Consider the following 20,503-nt stretch of genomic DNA (forward strand, 5'->3'; position numbering starts at 1 on the left):
TTGCCTCTTAGGCAGTTCCAGACTTTTTCACAGACTCCCTCCCGGCTAGCTGTGGTGCACTAGCCCCCTTCAGGCTGTATTCACGCTGCCAACCCCAGTCCTCTCCCTGTGGTCTGACCTCCAAAGCCCGAGCCTCAGTTCCCAGCCCCCGCCCGCCCTGGCGGGTGAGCAGACAAGCCTCTCGGCCTGGTGAGTGCTGGTCGGCACCGATCCTCTGTGCGGGAATCTCTCTGCTTTGCCCTCCGCACCCCTGTTGCTGCGCTCTCCTCCATGGCTCCGAAGCTTCCCCCCTGCCTACCCGCCATCTCCGCCAGTGAAGGGGCTTCCTAGTGTGTGGAAACCTTTCCTCCTTCACAGCTCCCTCCCAGAGGTGCAGGTCCCATCCCTATTCTTTTGTCTCTCTTTTTTCTTTTGCCCTACCCAGGTACGTGGGGAGTTTCTTGCCTTTTGGGAAGTCTGAGGTCTTCTGCCAGCGTTCAGTAGGTGTTCTGTAGGAGTTGTTCCACATGTAGATGTACTTCTGATGTATTTGTGGGGAGGAAGGTGATCTCCACGGCTTACTCCTCCGCCTTCTTGAAGCTTTCTCTCCAGTATCCCCTCTTGATGAATAAATTACAAAAAACTGGCCCGACCAAGTAGAAAGGCATTCTTCTTCCTCTGGGCTGAAGCGTTCTGGGCTGATGCAGCGTCTTGCCAAAGCTGACAGCAGATGGTGCTCGGGCTGGCTTTCAGCCCTTAGTTCATGCCTTGGTGCAGGGGATAATCTACAACCATGGGAGGTGGCGCAAGAAGCCATCCTCAGAGAGTGGGGGTTCGCTGGCACCTGGGGTGGGGGGGGCAGGCATCAGTAATACCACTTCTTGTCATACATGTTCCCAGAGTTGGTCATCAGCGTGGATGGACTCTTACTGTAACATAGACCTGTGCTGGCCAATACAAGGGCCACTAGTCACACATGACTGTTTATGTTTTAATTTAAATTAATTAAAATTAAATCGTATTAAAACTTCAGTTGCTCAGTCTTAGTAGCTAATTTCACATATGGCTAGTGGCTCCTGTATCAGACAGCACGGATCTCAGACGTTTCCATAATCCCAGAAAACGTTGTTGGACAGTACTGGTATAAATTCTGTATCTTTTGCCCTTACTACCCCGCAGCTTATTTGTTTCTGGAGCCACACTGCCCGGGTTCAAATCCTGGCTCTCTTTCTTACTAGCAGTTTGATTTGGGGCAAGTCACTTCTCTCTGAGCCTCAGTTTTGTAATCTGTAAAATGGGGGTAGTAATAATAGTGCTACTTCTTAAGGATGTGAGGGCTGTTATATGAAGAGTGTTGGGAGTTGTGCCTAACTGCTAACATTTATAGAGTAAGCACGCAATACATGGTGGCTATATTGTTTTTTATTATTCATCCCCACTCCCTTGCAGATGTAGCCAGTACACATAGCTGGCCTCTTGCCCAACCTCGCATAATTAGCGCCTAGCCCATACCTCTTCCTCCCTGCTCTCCCCTAGAGAGATCCTTTCCAATCAAAACAACAAAAGAAAGACACGTGGCTCATTCATAATCAAGCACTCAGAATTGGTTTAGGTACCAGTTTAAATCTTGTCAAACAAACTGCCGGAGACTGTTTCCCTAATCACCAGTCAGAAAAGGCGGAGTCATTTTGAAGCCCCGGGGCAATGACTTGCAGTCCTGCAGGGATAGTCTGGCACTGAAGGGAGCCTGACCTTAATAGCTACAGACTAGCCATGCCAATGAATTTTCGGGAATTTCTTACCATATTAATCATCTTCAGAGTGGGGAAATAGTCTTTAATTTGTCCATTTCCTCCTTATGTCTACAGTATGATTCTGTGGATTCCAGTGTTTGATTTTTAACAGGAAGCACTTGAATGCCTCCTATCTTAGGTTATCATCTAATCTTTCACAAAATTTCGAAAGTTGTCCATTCAAAACCGATATTTTTCCTTTCGCTATTTTTTTTCTAAAGAGCAACAAAATTTTTTTTTAAATTTCATATCTGGGGTCCATGAGCATATATGAAATATTCAGGGTACAAAAATGGAAAAGGAATCTCAAAGGTTACCCATTAGAGGAGTTCCTTTCATTATTGAAAAAAATTTTACTTTCTACATAGTTTTCTTCAGTTATGTAAAAATAGTATCATAAGTTTCTTCAGTTTTTTATTTTTGGCTGTGGGTGGAAAACATTTCATACCTGTCTGATCTAAAAACTAGTCATGGCTGTAACTAAGCTTTTAAAAAACTGTTTCATTCATGAACCACAGGGGCCTACAACCACAAGAAAAATCTTATGTACTATCTCTTAAGGGACAAGGTCACTTTCTATATTGAAGCATTTCTTTGCACAGCTTTTGAAGAACTAAATACATTAGATCTGAATTTTTGTTTTCTTTTTCAAAAACGACATTATTTAGAACAGCTCTAGGTTTACAACAAAAGTGAGAGGAAGGTACAGAGATTTTCCATATACCCACTGCCCCCACAATTAATAGCCTCCCCTGTTATCGACATTCCCCACCAATAGTACATTTGTTACAATTGATGAAGCTACATCGATACATCATAATCACCCAAAGTCCATAGTTTACATTAGGGCTCACTCTTGGTGTTCTACATTCATGGGTTTGGACAAATGTATGACATATATCCATCATTATAATATCATACAGAGTATTTTCATTGCCCTAAAAATCTTCTGTGTTCCACCAATTCATCTCTCCCCTACCCCAACCCCTGGCAACCACTGATTTTTTTATTCTCCATGGTTTCACTTTTTCCAGGATGTTGTATAGTTGGAATCATACAGTATGTAGCATTTTCAGATTGGCTTCTTTCACTTAGTAATATGCATTTAAGGTTCCTCTATGTCTTTTCAGAGCTTGATAACTCATTTCTTTTTAAGGCTAAATAATATTTTGTTGTCTGGATATACCACACTTTATTTATCCATTTGCCTACTGAAGGACATCTTGGTTGCTTCCAAGCTTTGGCAATGATGAATAAAGCTGCTTTAAACATCTATATGCAGGTTTTCATGTGCACATAAATTTTCAACTCCTTTAGGTAAATACCAAAGAGCACGATTGCTGATCATATGGTAAGAATATGTTTAGTTTTGTAAGAAACTGCCAAACTGCCTTCCAAAGTGGCTGTACCATTTTGTATTCCCACCAGCAGTGAATGAGAGTTCCTGCTGCTCCACATCCTCGTCAGCATTTGGTGTTGTTGGTGTTCTGGATTATGGGCATTCTAATTGGTGTGTAGTGGTATCTTGTTGCTTTAATTTGCATTTCTCTGATGACATATGATGTGGAACATCTTTTCATATGCTTATTTGCCATCCATATATCTTCTTTGGTGGAGTGTCTGTGAAGATCTTTGGCCCGTTTTTTAGTTGGGTTGTTTGTTTTATTGTTGAGTTTTAAGAGTTCTTTGTATATTTTGGATAACAGTCCTTTATCAGATGTGTCTTTTGCAAATATCTTCTCCCAGTGTGTGCCTTGTTTCCTTATTCACTTGGTATTATCTTTTGCAGAAGTTTTAATTTTAATGGAATTCAGCTTATCAATTATTTCTTTTAAAGATCATGCCTTTGATGTTATATCTAAAAAGTCATCACCATACCCAAGGTTGTCTAGCTTTTCTCCTGTGTTATCTCCTAGGAGGTTTATAGTTTTGCATTTTACATTTAGGTCTGTGATCCATTGTGAGTTTAGTTTTGTGAATAGTGTAAGGTCTGTGACTAGATTCATTTTTTTTGCATGTGGATGTCCAGTTGTTCCAGCACCATTTGTTGAAGAGACTATCTTTGCTCCAATGTCTTGCCTTTGCTCCTTTGTCAAAGATCAATTGACTGTATTTATGGGAAAGATCTGAGTTTTATAAGACTGGATTTTGCAGCACAATCCCCTGGAGAATTGCTGTCAAAATGCTTATTCCTAGGCCCTGGACAAAACCTTCTAAGTAGTGTTCTCTGGGAGAGGGTTTGAGGCATCTGAAATTTTAAAATGAGCACAGATGATTCTGAAGTAAACAGGTGAAGGGTTTGGGACTCTTTACTCTTAGTTCATTTTCTAAATTGTCTTCCTTTTCTGCAGAACCTTTGCACTCCTCCCCTTGTGACTGATAATGTAAGGCTTGACTCTGTGTCTTCTGCCAGTTACTATAAAACAGAGTCCTTTGATAGCCTAGACAAAAAAGTGTAATGAGCACATTGTCTGCCTGCGCTGTGCTAGATGATCATTGGGGAAAGGTATATGTAGAGGTTTTTTGAAATGGTAAAGAAGATACCAGCATTTAGAGCCACACAGTGGAGTAAGACACTGAGAAAGCTATTGTGTTCTGGAACATTGATCTGGCACTGGTTGGAGGACACTAATAAAGTCAGAGAGGTCAGTCTGGAGAAGCCATGAAGCCTCAAGTGATTAGGACATGAAACAGGGTGAGGGGACTATCATAGGAGAGAATCCCAGAAGCTTTGCAAAGGAAGAAGTAACAAAATTTGGTGATAGAATACAGGGAAAGTGAGGAGAGGTGATTTCAAAGGCTCTAATCGAGGAGCCCAGAGAAACTGAGTTCTGACTGATGGAAACTGGGACAGTTAGAAGAAAAGGCAGTTTGGCAGGGAAGAGGGGGCATCTGTTTTGGCTGTTGAATTTGAGGTGAGTGGAACACTCAAGTGGAGCAGTTAGAAATCTGGGACTAGCTCCAAGGCGAGAAGTCAGGATTAGGAATCCTCAGTGCAGAAATTCTAGTCAAGGGGTGGAAGTGATAAACGGCTGAGTGGATGAGGGAGTAAGAAATAGAGAGGGATATAAGCGGGCTGAGGACCAGATGTGAATCCTCTGAGAATAGGAGAAAGGAGAGGAGCAAGCCAAGAAAACAAGGAAGGAGCAGGCAGAGGGACCAGAGGAGAACCATGGGATTGAGCAGATGAGGCATTTTCAGGGAGCATAAAATTCCTCATCCTGGCCTCATACCATCTCCCACACAGAAGAGGAAAAAGAGTCAGGACCCTTCTAGTTTCTATAACTATTGAAAGTACCAATTCATGAAAAAGGAACATTCACTTCTTCCTAGAGTATGAAATGGAGCCACATTATAAAATAGCGCTTTAAAAAAATGCTACCCTGCCAGTTTGCAAATATGGCTTTTCATGGACATCTTCAGTCATTTAAAAACAACCAAACAAATAAACTTCTACCTTTGTTTCTTGAATATCTGGTTAAAAATAATGCAGAAGGTTGTCTTATTTTATCTTGCAGGCACAGCAGCCTAGGAAAAATTCTTCAGTGTGAAGACATCTATAGAGAAGGTCAACACATTGGTTGTTCCTTTGCTCTGACTAAGGTGAAGGATTCCAGTTTTGAACAACACAGTGTCCAAGTAATGGTCAAGGACAATGCAGGAAAAATCAGACCATCCTTCAATATAGTGCCTTTAACTTCTCATGGTACGTTTTAGAAGTCCTCTAAGACAGTGTGGATAAAAGTGTTTTTTTTTTTGAACATCAATAGAAATAATAAAAAATGATGATTTTTGGTTTGAAGATCTTCCCAGAAAAAAAGGGACTATATTTATGTATATATTTCTTTGCTCCTTTTTAAAGAAGCAAGCTTGGAAATTCTCATATTTATTGAGCACACATGCCACATGCTTTATCCTTGTTTACTTATGAGTACACTGAGCCTTAGAGCAAGTAGTCAGTTGCAGAACCGAGGTTAGAACCTGGGCTCTCTGACTCAAGATCTGTTCTCTTTTACTTACACTCCAGAGGATGATGCTGCAGAATAAATGTGACTTAATATAGTTCCTGGATAATCTGCCTCTTAGTTAAAAAAAGCTTAGACTGGAGGCGGAGTGATCAGGGGTGATATTCAAACTGTCTAACATTCTGGGTGACCCAGGCACTGATCAATCAGGACAACCAGTGCAGCCGAGTTTCAGCCCACTAGAAAGAGTCCTCAACTTAAAAACTTAAGAGACCTGCTTAAGGTCCTAGCTTCTTCACTTTGGACAAGGCATATACACTCTAAGTGCTTCCTCATCTGTAAAAGGGGGTACACAGTTCCTCTTGACCTCAGAGGATTGTTGTAAGGTCCAAATGATGTGAGCTGTATAAAAGCATTTTGTAAATCTCTATAGCAGAGTAGTATAAGCATCATGTTTATTTATTTGTTGTGATATCCCAACAGAGAGCTCAGATTCTGGCTAAGTGGTACACAGAAAATTTATAGGCAAATAATCATGAATTGACAGAGGTTTCCAAGTCTGTGAGTAGAACACTGTTTACCGCCGCTTCAGACAGCCATGGAAATGAATTCTAGTAGTGCACGCAGGGCAGCTTAGTTTGTAGGCCGGGGCAGGGGGTTGGGATGCGGGGGGTGTGCGGAAACTTGCCAAATAGGATCATCTGAAGCAAAGCCCTTCTCTGCCCCCCCCCGCCGCCCCCCGGCTTGGCAGATTGTCCTCGTTGGACCTTTTAAAGCTCATTTTGCTGCTCTTCTTCCTAGAGATTAGTGGTGATATAAAGGGAGATCCTGGGCTTCCCTGGTGGCGCAGTGGTTAAGAATCCGCCTGCCAATGCAGGGGACACGGGTTCGAGCCCTGGTCCGGGAAGATCCCACATGCCGCGGGGCAACTAAACCCGTGAGCCACAACTACCGAGACTGCGCTCTAGAGCCCACAAGCCACAACTACTGAGCCCGCGTGCCACAACTACTGAAGCCCGCACGCCTAGAGCCTGTGCTCTGCAACAAGAGAAGCCACCGCAATGAGAAGCCCGCGCACCGCAACGAAGAGTAGCCCCCGCTCACCGCAACTAGAGAAAGCCCACGCACAGCAAGGAAGACCCAATGCAGCCAAAGATAAATAAATAAATTAATTAATTAATTAAAAAAATAAAATAAAGGGAGATCCTTCTCAGCTAGAAGATGACGTTGTCAAGTTGTTTTATGTTAATTATCCATTCTCTTTTGTTGCTCGGTCTTAAGCATAGTTGACTCCTGAAAAACTAAATTGATTAGGCTAATTTTTTTTTTACTTTCTTTTAAATTGTGGTTATAATTATATAACATTAAATATACCATCTTAACCATTTTCAGGTGTACAGTTCAGTAGTGTTGAGTATATTCACATTGTTGTGCAACAGATCTCTAGAACTTTCTCATCTTGTTATACTGAAACTCCATGTCCATGAAACACTAATTCCCCCTCCCCCATCCCCCTCCTCCCTCCCCCAGCCCCTGGTAATCACCTTCCTACTTTCTGTTTCTATGACTGACTACTTTAGGTACCTCATATGACTGGAATCATACAGTATTGGTCCTTTTGTGATGGACTTATTTCATTTAGCGTAATGTCCTCAAGTTTCATCCATGTTGTAGCATATGACAAAATTATGCTGTTTTTTTATTTTTAATATTTATTTATTTATTGGCTGTGTTGGGTCTTAGTTGCGGCACGTGGGCTCATTTGTTGTGACACTCGGGCTCCAGAGCACGTGGGCTCTGTAGTCGCAGCGTGCAGGCTTAGTTGTCCCATGGAAAACTATGCTAATGTTTTAATTGTGGTCTTTGATTGGCATAAGTGAGTGTCACCTGGGGAAACCGCTTGTACCTGATGTTCCTCGGTATCCATCACGTAGAGGCATATCTGGACCTAAGCACTTCTTTTCTTTACCCTCCTTGTTGCAGCTAGATGTCCTGATTATACCCCAGCCATGTCCTAACCAGGTGCAGATCAGAGTTCGTGTCATCTGGCAGACACCCCAAAGATGTTCCGTAGATACATTTACTAGGCAGTTTAAAATAAGCTCCCTATATTAATCGTGGCTAATCAGAAATTCTAGAACTGTATGTCTGATCATATAAGGCCATTAAAAGCATCAGCCCTATTTTGATTTACTTTGTGACCTTCGTTGTCTCTACCCATATGTGTATCTCATCAAAATAAACTCTGGAAGCTAATTTGTATTCTTCTATTTCTATCAGTGAAACCTGATCCTCCACATATTAAAAATCTCTCCTTCCAAAATGGTGACTTATACGTGCAGTGGAAGAATCCACAGAATTTTTATAGCAGATGCTTATCTTATGAAGTAGAAGTCAATAACAGCCAAGCTGAGACACATGATATTTTCTACGTAAGTTTTTTTTTGATAGTTGTTGTTATTTGGATATTTTTCTTTCACTTGAATTTCTTACAGTGTAATAAATTGAAATATCAATGAAATGTAGCTCTTAGATTTGTCATCTGATGATGATGATGATGATGATGATGATGATGATGAAACTTCTCTGAAATAGAGTATGGTGAAAGGTTTGACAGTTTATGGTAGCATTGGCTGCAAGATTCCAGCCATTCATTAATTCATTTGTTCAAACATTTTTTATTACGTGCCTACCATGTGCCAGGCACTATTTTATGTGCACATGACACCTGACGAAAAGAATTTTTTTCCCACGAAGCTTACCTACTAGAAAACAAGTGTGTAAATGAGCAAGCTAATTTTAGAGAACGAATGTTATGCAGAAAATTAAATGGGGATGATGGGAAGTCCTGAGGGAATATTAGGTAGGGTAGTCATCCATAGTGATGACACTTGAGGTGAGACCAGAACGATGCGTAGGAGCTAGCCATTTGACGATCTGGGGGCGGAGGGGGCAGCATGTACAAAGACTCTGAGGCAGCAATGAACTTGGCGTGTGTGAGAAAAAGGAGACTGGTGTGACCAAAATATAGTAGGAAGAGATGTCTGAGCATGAGGCTGGGGTCAGATTATGTAGATACTTGGAGGCTCCAGTACAGCCATTCAGTTTTCTTGGAGTTTGTGGCAACTAAAGTAGTCAGTACTGAGTAGTCAGTATTTTTTGGATTATGTACATTTACGCTATTTGTAATCTAATACAAAACATGCTAATTAGAGGTCACTGTGGGGCACTGGGCATAACAGGATGTGGCATAACCTCAGGGCCTCAGTCGCATTGTTACGCCTTACAGCAGAGGACATGAACTCGGGCCTCAAACATTTTTGTTTGGACCACAAACAAAGTGGGGTTTTGTTTGCTTGTATATTAAATTTGAATTTTTTACCCAGATTTAAAACTGTGGTACCTGACAGTGTAGTTGCCATAAGGTGGCGCCTTAGGACCATGGGGACTGCCCCACTCATTTGTGTGCCACCTGCCTGGGCCCTGTGTGCATTTGAGTTTTAGAGGTTAGAAACCAAGTGTATTATATTGGTTTTTAAAGGAGTCCTGAATCTCACATGTGGGCAGATTCCTTGGTCCACTTGCTTTAGCTCATCATGGGAGTTTCAAAAACTAAATTATTTTATTTACTAAAATAAGCCAGCATTAACAGGCTGTAACTCCAAGAGGGAGTGACCAGGTCCACAGCTGAGCAGACCTCTTCTGGACATTTGCAAATGAAGGCGTTTGCTGAAATAGAATAATCATTATTCGTACCAGAAACCGGAGTCCCCAGATAATGCCACAAAGGAAAAGGCAAAGGGCTTCCAAGTGGGGAGGGGGTGAGGCTTGAATTTACAACCAAGTGAGTTATCAGAAAGCCGAATATGCTTGACTATTCCAGCCTTTACTGTTCTCTTCTGTCTGAAATCCTGAGACACGTGCTGCTTGCATTACTCACTTGGTACTGAATTATGTCCTGCTAGTTACCCATGATCTCTACCAAAAAATATAAGCTCCTGTAGGGAGGAGTTAGGTGGTGTTTACTTTGTGCTGCTCCTGCTACTAATACCAGCTAACATATATTAAGCAATTACTATGTATTAGCTATTTTAAAAAGCACTTTATTTTAATTGTCTCATTTGGTCCTCACAATAACCCCAAGGATCTAGGTCCTGTTTTGTTTTTTTTTAAATAAATTTATTTATTTACTTATTTATTTTTGGCTGCGTTGGGTCTTTGTTGCTGTGCACAGGCTTTCCCTAGTTGCGGCGAGCGGGGGCTACTCTTCGTTGCGGTGCATGGGCTTCTCATTGTGGTGGCTTCTCTTGTTGTGGAGCACGGGCTCTAGGCGCACGGCCTTCAGTAGTTGTGGCACACGGGCTCAGTAGTTGTGGCTTGCGGGTTCTAGAGCGCAGGCCCAGTAGTTGTGGCGCACGGGCTTAGTTGCTCTGCGGCATGTGGGATCTTCCCAGACCAGGGCTCGAACCCGTGTCCCCTGCATTGGCAGGCGGAGTCTTAACCACTGCACCACCAGGAAAGTCCCAAGGTCCTGTTGTTTTGTCCCCATTTTACAGATGAGAAAACTCAGTCTCAGAGGTTACTTGTAAGGTCACATTTCTAATAAGTGATAGAGTCAAGATTTCCATAAAAGTCTGACCCCCGGGACCACCTCAATACTTCCTGTTAATAGTAACAGCCATCACTTACTGTTTATGATGTGTTACAAATACACTCTTCTATGTACTTCTTATACAGTAGCTCATAACTATTGATGAAATAGGTTCTCTTTTAACCTATATCTTATTGAGCAGCTAAGGCTCAGAGAGGTTAAGTAACTTGCTACAGGCCACATAGCTCATAAGTATCACTTCAGAGGTTGGTCTCCAGGTATTAAGCTTTGACCAAGAACACTTGGTATAAGACCATGTGCATAGTCACCACTTGATAAATTCTTGTTGAATTGTTACCTTTTTTTTTTTTTGCAAACTTCTGAACTGAAGAGAGCACACTATGCTGTGGAATTTATCCATCAAAACCAGAACTATACTTGATTTGGAGTTAACTCTGTTTATACACTTGAGTTTAATGTTCTCTCTCTTAGCAGATGTTCACCAGCTGTTTCTTCCCCTAGAATGTCATCAGCTTTTTGTGTGCTCGCTGATTTTGAGCTCTGCTGGTTAGATCCTTTTTGTTTCTTTTTGCAAGACTTTTTTTGAGGAATTCTTTTGCCTGGTGTTCTAGTTAAGAGGGGGAAGTAGGCTGGAACATGAACTGGTGCCATCACATGGCACTGGGTCAGAGGTAGCTCATGACAGGATCATAAAGTAAGAAGTGACTTGTCTTTGACCACCTCCATCCCCGCCAGCTATCTACTTGGTGATCTGTGTCCTTGTTTTCCTTTTCTCACGGAAATTTCTGAGCAGTTGGTAAACTACACAAGGAGATTTACATTTGAACAAGAGCCCAGAACTATCAATTTACACAATGATTTGCTGACTTTGGAATATATATATCTGGGAGATGGTCCAGGGGAGGGGGGACATCAGCCTGCAACCTGGTCCCTCAAGTGGTAGTTGGCACTTGTGATTCCCCAGCAGGCCTCTGATTCCGAATGGCCAGCATGGTGTACAGTAGCCCCCGAGTGGCCTTTTCTCTGCCCCTATATGAAATATTGATAGGATGGCTCTTCATCATTCAGTTGGCCTTTCACTCTTCACAAATGCTGATAGGAACCATTTAGTGAATGACATTGAATGCCAAAGATCATAGCGTGTGTTCTGGTCTTTGTCCCATGTTTAAACATCTCTTTGATAGAAGTTGACTATTTTTTCCATCTTTATTGAGGTATGATTTACAAGTAAAAATTGTATATATTTAGGTTGTACAATGTGATTATTTTAAGGTGTACACATGATTTAATATACATATACATTGTGAGATGATTATCACAAACAAGTTAACACATCCGTCACCTCACAAACTTACCTTTTTTGTGTGTGTGATGAGAACAGTTAAGATCTCTCTTAGCAAACTTCAGGTATACAATACAGTATTTTTTTATTAATTTTTATTGGAGTATAGTAGATTTACAATGTTGTGTTAGTTTCTGTACAATATAGTATTATTAACTGTAATCATCATGCTGTACATTAGATCCCCAGAACACATAACTGAAAATTTGCACCCTTGACCAACATCTTCCCATTTTCCTCACTCCCCAGCCTCTGGCAATTACCATTCTACTCTCCACTTCAGTGAATTCGACTTTTTTGGATTCTACATACAAGTGAGATCATACAGTATTTGTCTTTCTCTCTCTGACTTATTTCACTCAGCATAATGCCCTCAAGTTTCATCCATGTTGTCACAAATGGCAGGATTTCCTTGGGGCTGCTAGATCGTATGGTAGTTCTATTTTCAATTTTTTGAGGAACCTCCATACTGTTTTCCAAAGTGACTGCACCAGTTTACATTCCCACCAGCAGTGCACGAGGGTTTCCTTTTATCTACACCCTCTCCAGCACTTGTTGTCTCTTATCTTTTTGATGATAGCCATTTAACAAGTATGAGATAATATCTCATTGTGGTTTTGATTTGCATTTCGCTAATGATTAGTGATGTTGAACATCTTTTCATGGACCTGTTGGCCAGAAGTAGACTATTTAACTAAGCAACAGATTTTCATGTGTTGATTTGGAAATATTTACATTTTAGGAACTGGTTATTCTCTTTACATCAGACAGCACATGACTTAAATTGTTTACAGGAGAAAATGCATTTTACTTTCTTTTCTCTAACCCAGTCATTTTTGGTATATTATACTCTCAACAACGGAGCATAATAGTTTTCTTTTTTTTAACTTTTTATTATATATAGTATACTATAGAAAAATTGCAGAAGTCATTATGTACAGCTCAATGATTTTTCGCAAATGATTTTTCACTTGCATAACCAGTACCCTAGAAGCTCAATCATGACTCCTTTTGGTCACTACTTTCCCAAAGAACAATTATTATCCTGACTTCTAATCCCATAGATTAATTTTGTTGCCTCTTTTTAAACTTTATATAAATGAATTATACAGAACTTTTTTTTGTGTCTGTCTTCTCTTGTTCAATGTTATGTTTATGAGATTCACTGATATTGTTGCCTGTGGTTGAAGATGCATCTCATTGCATTCATTCCATCATGTCAATATACCACATTTGATTTATCCATTCTCCCACTGATAGACATTTGAATAGTTTCCAGTTTGGAATTTTATGAATAGAGTTTTTATGAACATTTGCACACTTATTTCTTGGTGCACATGTGTGTACATTTCTGTTGCGCATATATGGGCCATAGGGTTACATATGATTGTCTCTAGTAGATAATAAGTTTTCCCAAATGGTTGTGCCGATTTACACTACTAAAAGCAGAAATTGAGAGTGCTAGATGCTTTACATCGTCACCAACACTTGGTATTGTCCAGTAGGTGCATGTATCGTTATCTTGTGGATTTAATATGCATTTTCCTGATAACTAATGAAGTTGAGCACTTTTTCCTATGTTTATTGGCAATTTGAATATCCTCTTGTGAAATGTCTGTTCAAGTCTTTTGCCATTTTTCTATTGGGCTGTCTGTCTTTTTCTTATTAATTTATGAGGTATATGTATGTGTGTGTATTATATATAAATATATATTTTATATATATATGCAAGTCCTTTGTCAGAAACTGCAAATATCTTTTCTCACTCTATGCATTACCTTTTAATTTCCTTAATAGGATATCTTTTGATAAACAGAAGCTTTTAATTTTAATATAGATGATTTTATAAAAATTTTTCCTTTATGGTTAATATTTTTTTGGTCCTATTTAAGATACCTTCCTACTTTAAGGTCATGAGAATGTTCTATGTTTTCATCTAAAAGCTTGCTGTATTTATGTATTTATTTATTAATTTATTTTAACTTTCACATTTAGATCTGCAATCCATATGGAATTGACTTTGTAAATAGTGTGAGGCAGGGGTCAAGATTCTTTTTTTTCACATATGGATATGTAATTGACCACTTATTTTTAAAAACCTACCTTTTTTCACTGCATCTGGTCCTCGGATAATGGCATAAAAGAAAACTTGTTAAAACAGTTAAATGATATAAAGTGTGGTCTTTAAAACTTTTTGAATTTATTCATTTTTTATATTTTCAAGGTTGAAGAGGCCAAATGTCAGAATTCAGAATTTGAAGGAAACCTAGAGGTCAGTAAATTCAATTTTAGCTATTTGGGCTTAAACTCACAGAGTAATTGGGGGCGGGGCAGGGTGAGCATATCCTAAATTTGAACTGCTTTGAGAAAAAACAGACTACTTTGTTCTGTGGATTATTGCCAATTTTCTTTTTCAGGAGTTAGAGTCAGATAATTTGTATTGCATTACAAAGTCTTAATCATATACAAAATTTGGCAGATAATTATATTTAGGATTCAGAAGCAGAGAAAGAGAATAAGCTGGTAATATTCCTTGTGTGCTTTTATTTTATATCTAAGGGTACAATTTGTTTCATGGTCCCTGGTGTTCTTCCTGATACTTTGAACACAGTCAGAATAAGAGTCAAAACAAATAAGTTATGCTATGAGGATGACAAACTCTGGAGTAATTGGAGTCAAGCAATGAGTATAGGTAAGAGAATGGGATTTTATTAAACCATTGATGCATGGAAACTAAGTTGAAGCAGAAAATTGATTGTGGGAAAGGGCTGTTCTTCATTCTTTCTTTTTTTAAATTTTATTTATGTTTGGCTGCGTTGGGTCTTCATTGCTGCACACGGGCTTTCTCTAGTTGTGGCGAGCGGGGGCTACTCTTCGTTGTGGTGTGCGGGCTTCTCATTGCGGTGGCTTCTTTTGTTGCAGAGCATGGGCTCTAGGCTTCAGTAGTTGTGGCACGTGGGCTTAGTAGTTGTGGCTCGTGGACTCTAGAGCGCAGGCTCTGTAGTTGTGGCGCATGGGCTTAGTTGCTCTGCGGCATGTGGGATCTTCCCGGACCAGGGCTTGAACCCGTGTCCCCTGTATTGGCAGGCAGATTCTTAACCACTGTGCCACCAGGGAAGTCCCCGTTCTTCATTCTTGACGTCAGCCAGAGAATACTTACAATTGAAATGTATTTTCTGTTTAATTATTGTCAAATCACTCAGGGTTAATTTACAATTTGCAACTCTTTGAAAATTTGCAGTCCAAATGCTGTTATCCTCTCTTCTGTCCTGTCTGTATCTTTGTTAACAACCTGAACAAAAATATAGAAGGCAGGCATGATTAAATCTGCAGATTATGCAATGCTAGAGTACTATCCTATGTGCTGGTAACAGAATCAAGAGTAGGACAATGACCTTGATGGCATTTTATAGAGATAAACATATATCTAGGTTTGAAGAAAATCAGTTTCATTTATTAATTGAGAGGCTGAGCAAGCTATGTGCCAGGGTCAAGTACAGGATTGGAAAGACATGTCCCTTATGGATGTGTGTGCTGTGGGGTGAGATATAGGGTTTTATTTGACTGTAAGCTCAAAGTGACTCAACATCGGTACCTTAAATATCCCCCAAAGGCATATTGCAGTCATAGGCAGCAGTGATGGTGCAGCATCCAGAACAAGGGAATGCTGCAGGGTGGGGCACAGTGTCCTGGCCACATCAAAAGTATACAGTATTCCATCCTGGGCACCACATTGTAAGAGGTGCATTGGCAGACTGGAATCTTTCTTTGAAAGGATAATCAGGATGTTGAAGAATCTCAAAATTTGGAGAAGAACAGTTAACGAAGTAAGCTTAGGGAGTCATAATTGCTGAATTCTAATATTTGAGGTATTGTCAGGTAGAAGAGGGAATAGGCTATCTTTTTTGTGGCACCATGGGCCAAAACAGGACCAACTTAAGAACTTTCTGACAGCTATCTAACAGTCAGAGAGACAGGTTATTGAAGTAGTCAATTCCCTATTAATTGAAAGACTGAACAAGCTATGTGCCAGGCAAGGTTGTATTAGTTATCTATTATTGCATAACAAATTACCTCCAAAATTAGTGGCTTACAAAACACATATTTGGACACAACATTGTAAAGCAACTATACTCCAATAAAAATTAATTTTAAAAAAACAAACAAAAAACAAGAAAACACAACATTGTAAAGCAACCATACTCCAATAAAAATTAATTTAAAAAAACAAACAAACAAAAAACACATATTTGGGACTTCCCTGGCGGTCCAGTGGTTAAGACTCCATACTTCCAATGCAGGGAGCGTGGGTTCGATCCCTGGTTGGGGAACTAAGATCCCACATGCTGTGCAGTGCAGCCAAAAAATTTAAAAAAATAATAAAAAAATTAAAAAATAAAAAACACATATTTACTATCTTACAGTTTCCATGGCTCAAAAATCTGGGCATAGCTTAGCTAGGTACCTCTGGCTCAAGTTCTCTCATAAGGTTCCAGTCAAGCTGTTGACTGGGACTTCAGTCTCATCTGAAGGCTTGACTGGGGCTGGAGAATCCACTTCCAAAATCACTCATATGGTCATTGGAAAGCCTCATTTCCACTCTGGATGCTGGATGGAGGCTGTAGCAGGTTGCATCATGTGCCCCAAAAAGATATGTTCAAGTTCCAACTCCTGGTACCTGTGAATGTGACCTTATTTGGAAATAGAGTTTTTGCAGATGTAATCAAGTTAAGATGAGGTCATACCAGCTTAGAGCAGGCCCTAAATCCAATGACTAGTATCCTTATCAGAAGAAGAGAGGATACACAGAAACACAGAGAAGAAGGCCATGTGAAGATGAAGGCAGAGATTGGAGTGATGCAGCTACAATCCAAGGAACACCAAGGATTCCTGGGAGCCACCAGAAGCTAGGAAGAGGCAAGGAGAGAGTCTACTCTAGAGCCTTCAGAGGGAGCATGTCCCTGCTGATACCTTGATTTGGGATTTCTAGCTTCCAGAGCTGTGAGAGAATATATTTCTCCTGTTTTAAGCCAACCAGTGTGTGGTGATTTGTTACAGCAGCTCTAGGAAACTAATACAGAGGCCTCTCTCAGTTCCTTACCATTTGGATCTCCACACAGGGCTACCTCATGACATGGCAGTTGGCTTCCCCAAGTGCGTGGTCCAAACAAGAAAGAGCATATGAGAAAACACCCAATATGAGAACTGCAGCCCTTTATAACCTTATCTCAGAAGTGACATCCCATCACTGTTGCTATTCACACATTTAGTCCAGCCCACCCTTAAGGGGAGAGAATTATACAAGGGTGTGAATATCAGGAGGCAGGGATCATTTAGAGTCATCTTAGAGGCTGCCTAACACAATGTTAGGCCCTGAGATGCTTTCCAGATTTTCATGCCCTGGTGGAAAAGATGAGCATATATTGGGTTGGCCAAAAAGTTTGTTTGGGTTTTCTGTAAGATGTTATGGAAAAACCTGAACAAACTTTTTGGCCAACCCAATAAATAGACATGCCATTCTAAGTGTTAGGTGTAGCAAGGCAGTTAATGAAAGTCTTTGGAATTGGACAGTGCTGGGTTTGAGGCTTGACTCCATCACTTACTAAACCCTCTGGACAAGCCACTAAACCTCTCTGAGCCTTACACTTCTCATCTGTATAAGTGGGAAATAATATTATCTATCTCTTTAGCATAGATATAAGCATGCAAAATTACCTAGTATGATATCAGACATACAGTAGTTGCTCAATTAAGAATAGTAGTGGTAGTTGTTGCTAGGATTATTTTAGGTGTTCTAATAGTGCTAAGTAACCAATAAGAAAAGATAGTCACTGTTAATGAGATGACATATTTAACAAATATAACATCTTTGTTAATAGTGTCTGAAACCAGTTAGGATATCCTGGTTTCAGATAACCCTTAAGGTGCTTTTTCACCCGTGGAATTTTAGGCACCAGAGCAGGACTTTTTTTTTCACTATTAAGATAACAAAAGATAAGAGAATTGAAGAGTTTTGGGAAATATGTTGGTGTAGAGGGCAGAAATATCTGTAATCTCATTAGTCTAACACAACTGTTGCTTGGTTTATTTCTAAAAGGGTTTTATTTCTCATGTCTTTCTCTTTGTTTTTCATTTTCCAGGTCAGAAGGCCAATCCAACATTTTACATAACCACGTTACTCATCATTCCGATCTTCGTTGCGGCTGCAATCATAGTCCTTCTGCTGTACCTGAAAAGGTAAGGCAGCTGCCCAGGCAGGCTTGACAGTTTCTGCTACCCTGGTTGCTATGGTTTTTCTTCTTTGTGGGTGTGTTTGATGTTTCCCCAGTGTGTTGGAAGCATTTTGGCTATACCTGGCTTTTTGGGTAGTATGGCATGGCAAAGAAATATTATTGTGCCCATTTTCTGGTGAGAAAAGTGTTGGATCCCAGGGCTCTGCTCAGGCAGTGCTCTCTTTGTATATTTTTAGAATTGTTGATAAGACCTATGTTCACTCTACTCTTTCAAATGCCTAATTTGTCAACAGTTGGTTGGTAGCTCATAAGTTTTAGAAATGGAGACCATTACCAATTAAATGACTTGTCTAGTGTGAATGCAAAACAGGTTGCTACTTAATGCTATAGGAAAGAGAACTTCAAGTTGTCTCTAAGTTACAGCACTCATTCCTTGAGAATGTTTTACTTTCTCGATTTCATCATAGGGACTAGTCTGGTGCTATTATTTGCTCTTTCAGTAAATACCTAAAGTTGGAATAAGGTTATTAAGCTGGTTCTAGAATCAACATTTTATCATTATTTCAGTATTCTTTAAACATACATTTGTTGAGTGCCTATTTCTGTGCCAGGCACTGTTGTTATTGCTGGGGTTGTGGCAATGAACAGAACAAAGTCCCTATCTATGGTTTCACGTAGTGAGTAGTAAAGTTGTGGAGTTGGGCTGGGGAGAAAGGCTAGGAAGTGATATGAGGCTCATCTTACATAGGATGCCAGGGAAGGCCTCTCTGAGAAAGTGACATTTGAGGACAGAACTAAAGGAGCAAACCAGTCAGATATTCAAAGAAAGAGTATTCTAGGCCAAAGGAACAGCAAGTGCAAAGGTCCTGAGGCTGGAGTGAACTCCGTGTGTCTTGTTAGAGGAGAGCATGCAAGGGGGAGAACAACAGGAGATGAGGCTGGAGAGGCTGGCAGGGCCAGATCATGTAGGCTGTGGCAAGGAATTGAAATGTTATCCTAAGCATGATGGGGAAACATGAGAGAGTTTTAATCAGTGGAGGGATGTGATTGGATTTACTGTCATAAAAGATCATTGTATTGCTGAGTGAAGACTTGACTTGGACAAGAGTGGAGGCCGGTAGACTAGTTAGGAGGTAGTAAGAGGTAGTCTGATGTGGAATATATTTTGAAGATGGAATTAATAGTGCTTGCTGATGGCTGCTTGTCTTTGAAGGTGTGAGGGAAATTGAGGATTCAAGGATAACTCTTAGATTTTTGGCTTCAGCAACTGAGTGAATGCTAGAGCCATTTACTAAGATGGAGAAGATTGGGAGGAGAGCTGGCTTTAGGGAAAAGGTGAGGACTTCAGTTTTGAACATGAGAAGTTTGAGATACCTATTAGATATCTAAGTAGAGATGCTAAATAGGTACTTGTATACATGAATCTGGAGTTTAAAGGAGAGGTTTGGGCTGGAGATAGAATTTTGGGAGTCCTTGGCATGTAAATGGATTTAAAGCCTTAAGACTGGAAGAGAGCACTAATAAAGTGAGGGAGATAAAGAGGACAAAAGAGAATGCTGGGACACATCAACATTTAGAGACCTAGGAGATGAGGTAGGTCCACCAAAGGGTACTACTATCAGATGCAAAAATAGAGAGTCCAGACAAAACTTTAATTCTAAAAGATACGTGCACCCCTACGTTCATAGCAGCACTATTCACAATAGCCAAGACATGGAAGCAACCTAAATGTCCATTGACAGATGAATGGATAAAGAAGATGTGGTACATATATACAACGGAATACTACTCAACCATAAAAAAGAATGAAATAATGCCATTTGCAGCAACATGGATGCAACTAGAGATTATCATACTAAGTAAAGTAAGTCAGAGAGAGAAAGACAAATACCATATGATATCACTTATAAGTGGAATCTAAAACGTGACCCAAATGAACATATCTATGAAACAGAAACAGAATCACAGACATAGAGAATAGACTGGGGTGGTTGCCAAGGGGGAGGGAGGTGGGGGAGGGATGGTGTGGGAGTTTGGGATTATAAGATGCAAACTATTATGCATAGAATGGATAAACAACAAGGTCTTACTGTATAGCACAGGGAACTATATTCAATATCCTGTGATAAACCATAATGGAAAAGAATGTGAAAAAGAATGTATATATATGTATAACTGAGTCACTTTGCTGTACAGAAGTAATTAACACAACATTGTAAATCAACTATACTTCAATTAAAAATTTTTTTTAATTTAAAAAAAAACAGAGAGGAGACAAGTAAGAAAAAGGAAGAAAAATTAAAGAGAATGCCCCCTGTTCTCGGAAGATTATTTTTTTCAAAATTATAAACAGCAAGCTCCCATCTGATCTGTGATAAGTAAAGCACCATTATTATTTAAATGATAGAGGATAACACACACAGAGCCACACACACAATTATAACTATGTGAGGTGATGGATGTGTTAATTAGCTTGATTGTGATGATCATTTCACAATGTACACATATATTAAAATGTCACTTTGTACACCTCAAATTTATACAATTTTTGTTTGTCAAGTATATCTCAATAAAGCTGG

At 40.0% G+C, this 20,503-nt stretch overlaps 1 protein-coding gene across 2 annotated transcripts in view; it reads left to right on the forward strand.

The window, feature by feature from the left end:
• IL13RA1 (interleukin 13 receptor subunit alpha 1) overlaps nt 1-20,503 on the forward strand; it is a 67,143-nt gene that overhangs the window by 29,814 nt on the left and 16,826 nt on the right. For both annotated transcript variants that reach the window (XM_082377342.1, XM_082377341.1), the window contains exons 5-9: nt 5,291-5,478; nt 8,018-8,169; nt 13,916-13,963; nt 14,251-14,383; nt 17,832-17,928. In XM_082377342.1, the coding sequence (XP_082233468.1) occupies nt 5,291-5,478; nt 8,018-8,169; nt 13,916-13,963; nt 14,251-14,383; nt 17,832-17,928 (618 nt within the window). The remainder of the gene's footprint in view (nt 1-5,290; nt 5,479-8,017; nt 8,170-13,915; nt 13,964-14,250; nt 14,384-17,831; nt 17,929-20,503) is intronic.

Source organism: Balaenoptera borealis (assembly GCF_965194805.1).
Source record: "Balaenoptera borealis genome assembly, chromosome: X".
Classification (NCBI taxonomy): Eukaryota; Metazoa; Chordata; class Mammalia; order Artiodactyla; family Balaenopteridae; genus Balaenoptera; species Balaenoptera borealis.